The sequence below is a fragment of the Phoenix dactylifera genome, unplaced genomic scaffold, assembly GCF_009389715.1.
Source record: "Phoenix dactylifera cultivar Barhee BC4 unplaced genomic scaffold, palm_55x_up_171113_PBpolish2nd_filt_p 000502F, whole genome shotgun sequence".
In the NCBI taxonomy this organism is placed as follows: Eukaryota; Viridiplantae; Streptophyta; class Magnoliopsida; order Arecales; family Arecaceae; genus Phoenix; species Phoenix dactylifera.
Genome location: NW_024067919.1, coordinates 1 through 11,361, shown reverse-complemented (window position 1 = coordinate 11,361; position 11,361 = coordinate 1). Strand labels below are relative to the sequence as shown.

General features: G+C 42.3%; 2 protein-coding genes across 2 annotated transcripts; both read right to left on the bottom strand.

Annotated features, from left to right (window-relative positions):
* Positions 1-344: 344 nt before the first annotated feature.
* On the bottom strand, positions 345-3,629 carry LOC120106247 (putative disease resistance protein RGA4; the record flags this gene model as incomplete). Its single annotated transcript, XM_039119201.1, has 1 exon — positions 345-3,629. A coding segment is annotated over exon 1 (3,138 nt), but the record flags the coding sequence as incomplete, so codon positions are not given.
* Positions 3,630-9,159: 5,530 nt separating this feature from the next.
* LOC103707679 (probable receptor-like protein kinase At2g47060) lies at positions 9,160-10,953 on the bottom strand. The gene is made up of 4 exons (XM_039119189.1): positions 10,663-10,953; positions 10,349-10,481; positions 10,102-10,188; positions 9,160-9,525 (listed from the first exon to the last, which is right to left on the bottom strand). Exons 1-4 carry the CDS (start codon positions 10,836-10,838, stop codon positions 9,400-9,402), a joined length of 522 nt encoding a protein of 173 aa, XP_038975117.1. The 5' UTR covers positions 10,839-10,953; the 3' UTR covers positions 9,160-9,399.
* Between the last annotated feature and the right edge of the window lie 408 nt (positions 10,954-11,361).

Below are 11,361 nucleotides of genomic sequence, written 5' to 3'. Positions count from 1 at the left end.
TGGAGCAGAGGGTCGTGGCGTGCTTCAGGGGAACAACCTGTCGTTGTCGAGAGATTGCCGACTCGGGGTCGGATTGCTGGATCAAGGGGCAGCCGACTCGGGGTCGGGCTGCGAAGCCGAAGATATCCGACTCGGGGTCGGGTTACTGGATCAAGGGGCAGCCGACTCGGGGTCGGGCTGCGAAGCCGAAGATATCCGACTCGGGGTCGGGTTACTGGATCAAGGGGCAGCCGACTCGGGGTCAGGCTGCGAAGCCGAAGATATCCGACTCGGGGTCAGGTTACTGGATCAAGGGGCAGCTGTAGTCTTCTTGGGCGCGCGTGTCGGTCACGTGGGGCATGGTGGCTGAGTTCCCCCGTAACAGAAACCTCTAACGTCTTCAGGGAAATTAAGCCTCGAAGCTCCTCCTCTGGCCAGAATACGAGAGAATCACAATTATTGATGTATAAGTGATGGAGAGAAGTAAGGTTTGTCCAAATTTCCAACGGTGATGATGACAGCTGCCTTGAGAACAACCAATTGCAGTTTGTGAACAACAATTTTCGAAGGGTTGAGCTGAAACCCCTCGTCTCATCCTCCCACTCGAGCAGCGGCCTCAGCTCTTCGCCACCAATGATACTCAAGTACTCCAGAGAGTTCATGTGCTTTAATGATGGTATACTTGCCTGTGGAAAGGATGGCGACTGCATCCCGCTGCTGGCATTTGCACTGGAGGTTTCGATACTGAGGGAGGATAGTGTGGTAAGGCTAAGGACAGACTCCAATGGTATCTTGCTATTTCTGTCTATTACCAAATGGCGGAGAGATGGAAGCACGGGCATGGAAGTCAGGTTTGGGCAGTCACTGATTTGTATCTCGACGAGTAAAAGAAAACAGGGTGGTGGTGCTGGATCTCTGCCTTCCTCTCCCAACCAACTCTTTAAGCTCTGCATTTTTCGTAGATGTAGAACCTTCAGCGAAGGGAACGGTTGCATTGTACCCTCACTTCCACTGCTTTGAAGGTGCTTGATTGAGTCCATTTTAGTCAAGGACAGGACCTCAAGATGAGGCAGTTGCCATAGTGGTGGGAGATGCTCACATCGTTTGCAGTATCCTAGATGGATCTCAACCAAATTGCGGAGCAAATCAAGACGGACCATCATCCACATAGGAAAGCGTAAACCTGCATACCTCCATACTACCAGCCTTTTCAAGCCACTGTGAGGTTCAAGAGCTAACAACACCTTCTCAGCATTTTCTGTCTCTTCATCAAGAGAATGATCTTCTGGCTCTCTTAAATTATAGAAATCAACCCACTCTGAAACTCCCCAACATAATGCTAATGACTGTAGATTTTGTTTAGACTCTAGATTAGCCTCTCTAGCATCTTCCATGCCCCTCACTTTCTCCAGGTTGTAGAGCTCTAGTTGGCCACCAAGATTCAGGCCCTTCAGCTCCCTTATGCCCCTCTCATCATCATCACCTACGATGTACTTTGTCAAGGTCTTCAGGAAACTTAATTGCCCCATACCTGCTGGCATGTGCTTCAAACTGCGGCATCCATTTATATATAGGTGCCTGAGGCTTCTCATATTTCTCATTGCTTCTGGTAGTTTACATAACTTCCAGCAGTAATCTAGTTTGAAGATCTGTAGATTGAAAAGCTCGCTTATGGCTTCAGGAAGTTCTGCAATATCATTTCGAAAGATCTCAAGGTATCTTAGATGTTTCAAATATCTTATTTTAACTGGCAATTCTATAGGATTTGTGTACTGCAAGCTTAATACTTTCAGGGACCTAGCTTTTGACAAATCAATAGTCCTTATATCTAGGTAACTTTCTTGTAGCAAGAGTGTGAAGATGTTCGGAAATTTATTTAGTGTCTTACCAATGTCTAATTGGCGAGGGCCAGATATAAACAAATGATGGATATTATTAGGTAATTCTTCCAAATGACCAGATTTCAATAACTGAGAACAATCGCTCCCCATGATAGATTTTGCAAGGTCATGCATCATGTCATGCATCATGTATTTTGCTCTTCTTTCATATGTATATAGAAATAGTTCATTACTGCTATCTTGCGCAGGCTCCTGAACGAATGATCTCCACACCAGTTCATCAAATATCTCCTCACCCGTAACTTCCAACTCCTTTCTTCCTTCAGACGGAACGAATCCATTAGCTATCCACAGTTGGATCAACATATCTTTTTCCATCTTATAATCCTTAGGGAATATGGAGCATAAGGCAAAGCATTGCTTCAAATGTGGAGGCAAGTGATTGTAGCTCAACCTTAAAACAGGTACGATCCCATCCTCACCAACCTTGGTATCCAAAATCTCACTTCTCATTACAGCCAACCAATCCTTTACTTCTTTTTTGGTGCACATCAAACTCCCCAGGGTCTTTACTGCTAAAGGCAGTCCCCCACACTTTTTCACAATCTCCTTGCCAATTTCAATCAGCTGTGGACGTTCTTCAGCTTCTGGTACAAATGCTCTTTTGCTAAACAAAGTCCAAGAATCATCCTCAGATAGCGGCTGTAAAAGATGAGAGGTTGATGCGCCCATGATTCGCGAGACCTGTTCACTGCGGGTAGTAACAAGAATTGCACTACCTTCTCCACCAGTTCCTAATAATTTTTTTAAAGCATCCCACTTCTCTGAATCCTCATTCCAAACGTCGTCCATTACAAGTAGATATTTTTTCCCACTCAACACTACTCGAAGGCTGAGCTGCAATAAATCCATGTCTGGCAGATCACACTTTTCCTTTTTAGCTGAAGCTATGATGGATTTAACCAGCTCTGCAACATGAAACTCTTCAGACACGCAGACCCATATGTGCATTTGGAAATGGTTCTTCACCCTCTGGTCTCCGTAGACCAGTTGAGCAAGGGTGGTCTTGCCCAGTCCTCCCATGCCAACTATGGAAAGGACTGTGACGTTCTCATTCTCACGCTGATTGAGCAGCAAGTTCACTATTTTTTCTTTATCTTCTTGTCTACCGATGACATCTGATTCAACAACAAAGGAGTGGCTTTGTGGTCTGTCGGTGTGTGGCTGTGGATTGTCTCTAAACCCAAAATTAGCACCCTCTGCTTTAATTCTATCTATCCTCTCCACAATATCTTTTAACTTCTTCCCCATTTTTAATTGAAACAGAACTGGGTTATGAAGTGAGAAGAAATCGAGTACCTTGTTTGCAATATCATCATGGATTTTTGCCTGGCACCGCATACCTTCATAATGGAACTCATCCAGTATGTCATCTGCTTCATAAGCTGCATTCTCGAGTGCTTCCAACCACTTTTTCACTGCTTTATCCTTGACTTGCCTCTCCTCTGCATCCCCAAGCACAGATTGGATGGCTAGCACCTGTCTCTCAAGCTTTTCCCGCTTTTCGTCGATGCCCCATATGGATCCGAACTGTTGAAGGATATCGTCCCCCAATTTCTTCCCCAAACCTGTCATCAAAGGCGAGAGAATTGTTTCAGCCATGTCTCTCTCTGGGAATGAAGAGTTTCTCCTGCCCTCTCTTCACTTGATCTCTAATGTTCTTTGAAAGTTATCCTCCTAGCCAATCTAGTGATCGGTGAAGGAAATCCCAAAAGTCAACGCTGCTTCTCCGCCACTTGCCATATCCTAATTCCTATGTGAAGAACACCTTAATGAAATAATACAGTGCTTGCCAAAGAATTGACAGGACAACTACCCTGAACTATTGACCACGCTCAGACAAAAACACGTACCAAAGAATTGACAGGACAACTACCCTGAATTTTCATCTCAGCTCAAATTTTTGAGTGGATGCCCAAGAAGTTCGTCCTGTCAATATGGCGCAATGCTTGGCACCTCATGATTGAACCTGAAAGCATGAGGTGACGCTAGATGTCCCATTGGTGATTAGTTAATGTTTTGACAAATAATCATTACAAGAACATGAGTCGCATAATTGATTTAGTGTTTGTAGATGTAGGTATCGATATCTGTTTTTGTAGGGGGGGGGGGTCTCTTAAGCAATGGCTAGATACCTATAACGAAATAAAAAAATTAAGATAGTTGTGCCATATAATTGGTGGAATTATTAATTACATGGTTGGGAGAGTGGATATGATCTAACTTGACGCCACCCTGTAGTAACGCTATCACATTGCTTAGCGGAAAAGCATTCTATTCCTATTTGGAGTCAATGGTCAAAGCTCAATACCGTATCCGAGGGTAAGTTGACTGAACTTGCCTTGAAGCAGCAGTAACAAATGTTAAAAAGCATACTTTATCGACTTTTACATTGAGCATGCATTCTCTTGTTTTTGTTTGCAAGGTGATGAAATCCATGGATGAACTGGGGTTTCCAAATCAGCATAGTAACAACAGTCCTATTTTTCGTTATATAAACAATGTTTTTCTTATGCTGGAAAGCTTATTTTGCAATTCATAAAAGAAGGAATCTCTTGTTATAAAGTAAAGAATGAAAACAATCACACCTAATTATTATATAAAAAGATGTTTTAGGAAATGCATTCATCGGCCTGATTCAAAGATAGATCAAAGTTGCAGAATGAATGTCTAAGCATTTGATATGATCTCCAAGGTCTAAAACACCTATAAACAAAAATACTATGCAACTCGAAGGCCCCATGCCTATGGATCAAGTTTTTCTAAATTACTAATTCTAATGGCACAATGTGACATAGTAATTTTGTGGTATGAGTCAAGAGCATAGTGTAATACCTCGGGCGGAGGCAGACCTCGATCGATCGTTGCTTCGGGTCGGTCGGTCAACGCCAGAGAGAAGAGAGGAAGAGAAGATCCTTGGGTGGATGTGAAACTAGATGGAGGCTTGAGGGTTGGTCGGTCGGCGCCGGAGAGGAAGGAGGAGGAGAAGATCCTCGGGCGGAGGCGAAGCTAGAAACTAGAAATAGAGAGCGTAGATCACAAATTAAAGAAGGAAAAAACACCCACAAACACACGAAGAAGAGGAGGAAGAGGAGAAGGAGGAGAACAAGCGAGAAGGAGGGAGAGGAGGGAGGAGGAGAAAAATACCTTAGGCAGAGAGGGTTAGGGTCGGTCGGTCAGCGTCGGAGAAGAGGGAGGAGGAGAGGAGGTTGGGGTCAGTCGGTTGGTGCCAGAGAGGAGAAAAACGAGGCTAGAGCTTTTCAGTGCCGGAGAGGAGAAAAAGGGGGCTAGCTAGGGCAGAATGAGGACTCGAGGTTGGGCTTTGGGTTTGGTTTGGGGGTTGGGCTTTGGGTTTGGTTTGGTTGGGGTTAGGCCAGAGGACAACGGCGACGCTTAAAAGCGTCGTCCCAGGCCGGCTCCCGACGCTTGAAAGTGTTGTCTTAGCTGGAGGCCTCCGACCATGCTTTTAAGTGTCGTCTGTTTTTTCAGATTGCCGACGCTCATTAGAAACGCCTGCAAAATTTGGCGCGGGAGCCAAATTTACCGATGCATCTCCTTAGCGTCGACATTGATAAGTCAGCTTTTTCCAATTTTGTTGTAGTGTAGCCACACCACCCAATTCACCACGCCACAAACCCAATCCCCTAATTGGGTCCAACCCAATCCCATCACATCCTCAATCCCCTCAAGCATGACTCACACCCAATTCAACCATTCACATGGCCAATTGACTATTTTCCTCATCTCTAACCTAGCCATCCACAAGGAGGAAACCCTAATCTAACCAGCCGCCAAGAGAGAAAAAAAGAGGAGCCGCCATCTTCCCCAAGGTTGGCCTCCTCCCCATCCGCCGCTGCGTCAAGTGGTATCAGAGCAAATTGATCACCATGAGTACAAGGAGCAGTCGTTCTTAAAATACTGAATGGCAACGAGATGAGATGCTGGCTGAAATCGCCAATCAAGTGGCCGGAGTCGCCAATCAAATGGCTGCCATGACACAAAAGATGGATGCCATTTGGGAGTGTGTCTTCCATATACGAACGAGTAGCGCACACTAAGTTGGGCAATGTGTTGGAGAGTTTAGGATCGAATCATCGTCTCTACTTTAATAACTTTTTGATCAAGTTTGTGTAGTGTCTTTAAGACTGTGTTAATGTAAAATGTGATGACCCATGCGGGCGTGTGTTTAGTTCTACATCAGTTACTAGCTAGAAAGATCTTGGGTATGTATATAGGATCAAGAAACCCAAATAATATTTTCTGGCTAGCTTTTTTGAGTGAGATCCTGGGTTGTTACAAATGGTATCAAAGCGGATCCGACCCATGACCCACGTGGACTAAAGGACACTGCAGCACGGGTATATTTGAGCTGACCACAAGTGGATCATGGTGTTTGTGATCGAATTTGAATGAATTTGGATCCTTAGCCTGATGAGAACGCCAGAACTTAAATAGGGAGAGTATGCGATTACCTGTGCGGGTGTGTGTTTAGTTTCACGTTGATTATTCGTTGGGTAGATCTTGGCTACTTATATAGGATCAAGGAACCCAAATAATACCTTCCGGATAGCCTTTTTGGGTGAGGTCATAGATTGTTGCATAAAAATTCTAGAAGTTGTTTTAAAAGATTTTTGAAATATTAAAGTTTGTTTTTTTTTATTTAATGGGAGGATGTTGAAATGCCTTAAATGCCACTACCTATTCAATATTGTATATAGAAATCTATTTTGAACTTTTGAAATTATTCGGCAGATTTTGCATGTCTTGTGGGACTGAACCCTATGGGACGTGCGGCCATTTATCACATGCCCGAGATCAGGATATGATATACACAGGAGAAGCGAATCATTCTCCATGCAGTCTAAGTGCCCTTTTAATCCTTCACTTGCCAACCAATTTGCTGATTCTTTCCCCTCTTTGAAGATATGAGCCCTTTAAAACATGCAACATTTTCTTCAGCAGTCATACCTTTAAGAGGATGCAGTTTAGAACCAAATGTGCTGTGGTTTTGGATCCGGTGAGTCAAAATTTATGAGTACCCTTTGAGCCACAGTATCAAAATTAAACTTCAAGCAGGAGGGAGGTGAGATCCATCTAACTGAAATAAGATACAAGCATCTTGGTACCCTGCTGTCATGCTGAGAGAATTTAAAGACTTGGCTGAGAGCAAATCATTTGCTATATAACAAGTTTCAACAGATAAGGCCTCAAAGGAACACATTTTGCCCCTGGAAAACCCTCTGATTCCTTAAGAGACCATAGCAACAAACCAGTATAGAGTAATGTCGATCTATTGTAAACCAATATAGCCTCAAAGGAACACATTTCAAAGGGATCATCTAGCATCCACATTGAGTTAAGCAGCAAAACAAGCCCACACATTTTGCGAAGGGAAAGGTGACTAGGACATGATTGATGTCCTCCTCCTTTCCATAGATCACAACAGATGATTTGAGCTCAGCAGCTAGGAGGAGGATAGCAGGAACTTGCAAGGAATTTAGCACGCCGCCGAAAGAAGCTTACCTTAGGACAAGAAAATTCATTTATCCTCTAATTATTTGGATTACTGGTAATAGAACTATTGAGTTCCTTAAGATTCACCTTTCCAGCTTTTTTTCTTTCCCTATACGACTTGGTTCTTCCAACTTCCTCTAGAAACTGCTGTTCTTCTGACGCTGTCAATAATTTCAGGAGGAAACAAAGCGGAACGCTTCTGAATATTCCAAAGACTTTCAACTGTCAAGTCCCACGGTCTAACGAACCAGTCCATACCGGCCGGTCGGCTTGTAACCGGTACATTGGGGCAGTGAAAACCAGTACAGGCCAATTCTGTGCCGGAGATGAAGAAGACGAAGAGAAGGAGAGAGCGCGGAGAAGAAGAGGAAAAAGGCTTGTGGCCGCCATCGAAAAGCCACGGAGGGACGGCAGAGCCCGTGAAAAAACCTGTGGGGGCGCGGCTGTGGCTTTTTAATTTGAAAATTTTAAGTGAAGTCGACAAATTCATTGCCGATTTCACTTAAAAATCTCCAAATTTTTTAATTCGGAGATTTTTAAGTGAAGTCAGCACCCAATTTGCCGACTTCACTTAAAATTCTCAAATTAAAAAGCCGTGGCTTCGGCCTCCGCCTGCGCCCCGCAGATTCCCCCCTCCCCCCCCCCCCCCCCCCCCCCCCCCCCCCCCCCCGGCTCCGCCGCCCCTCCGCGGATCTCCGATGGCGGCCACAGATCTCCTCCCTCCCTCTCTTCCTCGCGCTCTCTCTCGTTCTCTTTTTCTTCCCCGGCTCCAGCGGCGAAGAGCGGGCTAGTTCGTACCGGCCGATTCCGGTACGAACCGAAACCGTACCGCCTACCGGTACCGATACGACAAATCTTGGGCATAAGCATCTTATTTATTGGAGCTTAAACTATTTTATAGATGGAAATTAGATCATGTACATATGATTTTTAGAATGGATGAGAAATCTCAATTAGCAATTTTTTAACGATGATCACATCAAATTAAACAACAATCTTTTAATGGGGTCTAAATTAAACCAAGTTATGGGCTTATAGCTGGCAAGATTGGCTTCTTGTCTCTTCATGTGATAAATCGCTGCGGAACCTATTTACTTCTAAAGTACATTCACTCCTGCTCTAAACACAAAGGAGTATCTTGACCAAGTAATCCCCGACGCCTCCAACTCTAATCTTCTCACATTGTTCAAACTTAAAAAGCTAATATTATGTTAAATCTATGGATCACAAGCAGGAAAGACGAGACCAGATGGAGATAAAAGGCCTGGTATTTGTCCATCGCTATCGTTTATTGTTTTATATGATTAGAGCATTCCTGGAGTGTTCACCAAATGTTGCTTAAATACACTACTACTTTCTAAAATCATTAGCTCTAGCAGTGGACCGGCGTAAAGTTTAGGAAGGACCCCTCTGAAGAATTTTAGCCAAGTTTTTGATATAGTGAGAGCTACTGGTTCTTATTGTGATTTTAGCATTTACGCCCTCACAAAAAATATCTGCATATTTATCCTTAAATAATTTTTAAAAAAACTGCAATACTTAGAACAGTAAAAAAAATTGTAGAATTTCTCTTATACGTTTCTTTTAAATCTCTCTTATAATTATTACATTTTCACATTACCAATATAATTTACTAATAATATATTTATTTCTCTGCTCTCAGTGAATGTGGTGGAATAGTAGCTGAACTGCTGACAGTCTAAGCAGCTACAGGGTCGGTCAATCAGGTCTTTTATTCTAAAAACAACCAAAAATATGATATCTATTCAGAAATAAACTGCTTATCTTGGAGAAATTTTCAAACTTGATCATATGCACTTAACAGACAAAAAATAAACATCATTCATTAACAAAAAAGAAAAAAGAAAAATCCTCATACCATCGGTTCTGGAATCATTAATCCTTCAAGAAAAATGGTATCCTCTACACACATCAGTCAGCCAACAACCTTAATGATGCATTTACCCAACAAGACAGAACGAGAAGGAGAAGTAGGAATTCACAATCACGGTGCCTCACCAGGATGGCCAGATCGAGTATTCAGCAAAGGCTGAAGAGCTTTGACAACAATGCTCATGTTTGGTCGGAAATCAGCTTCATACTGCACACACAAGGCAGCCACCGCAGCCAACTGTTTCCAATATATATAAAGACATAAGAAGGTTAAAACAAGAGGGCATTACCGAAAATCAGACTATCAACGCAAGTAATGAATATCCAAATGCAACATATACAGACTGAACATTTGGTTTTCACCAAAAATTATGCATTTTTACTGCAGCCACCATAAAGAGGAGCAATGTTATATCAAGTTTTCAATGTCTGATTCAGTTAAAAGATAGCTACATTAATAGAAAAGGAGCAATTAATTAATTGACTCATCATCTGACAAAAACAGTACAACCATCATGAAAGTAGAGGATCAGAAACTAGAAATGAGACGCAACTTTAGCATGGTTCGATGAGTTAAGAGAGTAAAATTTCTAAGCATACACTGAGGAGCCAGAGTAATCATCCTTCATAACACAGAAAGCCTCATCTTAAATATACTAGTGCTGTATAATCACACGTCATATTTGCACAAAAATTGCTTAGAATATGAGAACCGAACTCTAGCAAGAAAACTTCATCAGATTGTACTAACTATGAAGATGAGGTTGGACAAACTCCATGAACTGAAAACTAGAGCAAGTTCCACAGTAATTACCTTTGCAACTGCTTTCGGAGGATATGCTCCATTTAGTCTTGCGTCAACGCATTGCTTTACCTTGTCTTCACTAAGCCTCGGTGTTGCCTGCATCATGTGGCAATTAGTCCTATAGGGCATAAAATATTATTGTTCACTCACAATGAAGGTACACTCAGCAAAGCAATGTAGTGCCTCTGAAAACGCTTCTTAAACAAATACTGCAAGAAGATTATAAACTGAAAAAAAAAAAAAAAGAATTGTTTACCCATGTCACAAGGCTTTGCTGACCACGTGGTAACGTATGATCTACAGGTTTGCGGCCAGTCAAGAGCTCCAAAAGAACAACACCAAAGCTGTACACATCACTTTTCGAGCTAAGCTGTCCAGTCATCGCATATCTGCCAGCTCAAGTTAAAGTCGCGTTAAAGATACTTTAATTGCAAGGACACAAATGAATTTCATTTCAGGTTAAACTAAATGCAGAAATCTCAATTTGCGAAACTATACTCATGCAAAAACATAGGTGCATTCGGTGAAGACTGAAACATTTTCTCCGACTTGATTCTTGATGGAACTTACTCTGGTGCATGATAACCAAAGGTACCAAGAACTCGAGTAGAGTGGAGTCGAGCTGCCATGTCAGGAGCCTGATTTGATAGGTCAAAGTCAGCTATCTTTTGCAACATCATCATCAAAGAGTAGAACATTGCTGGACTTGATATCTCGATGAATAATGTGAGGTTGTGCTTTCTCATGTAGGTATTCGAGTCCTTTTGCTGCCCCTACAGCAATCTTAACCCGTTGCGCCCATGACAAAACAGGACCTGGCTGTGCTCCTTTGACACCTTTTCGCCCTGTGTCAGATAATTGTCCGTTAAAGTAGTGAAGATAACCATTGAAATGATTGATAAGCCTTATCACAACTATTTGGAGATACTGTTATGAGCTCTTGTTCACATTTCATCAGTTTGAGTTACATCAACTGACACAGGGCACACCACACTTTCTACCATTTAAAAAGCAGTTTGATGTATTTGAACGAAATCTATTGTTTCACACAAGTAATTCTCAGAGGTGGTATCGATCAATAAGCTACATATGTATGCATATATATATATATATATATATTATATATATATATATATATTATATATTATATATATATAATATTAATGGGTGTGAAAATGTCTTCTTGAAAAGGAAGAACAACTAAAGTCAACCAAACAAAGTCGAATTAGCAAGATAAGAAGAAGAAACAAAACTAAAAGGAACAATTTA

What these genes read in the sequence shown, in the direction of transcription:
- LOC103707679 (XM_039119189.1), bottom strand. Translation starts at nt 10,838, where the DNA reads ATGAGAAAGCACAACCTCACATTATTCATCGAGATATCAAGTCCAGCA. An exon ending in AGCAAAGCCTTGTGACATGG is followed by an intron (nt 10,189 to 10,348) that starts GTAAACAATTCT and finishes CACATGATGCAG; the next exon opens with GCAACACCGAGGCTTAGTGA. An exon ending in CTCCGAAAGCAGTTGCAAAG is followed by an intron (nt 9,526 to 10,101) that starts GTAATTACTGTG and finishes TATTGGAAACAG; the next exon opens with TTGGCTGCGGTGGCTGCCTT.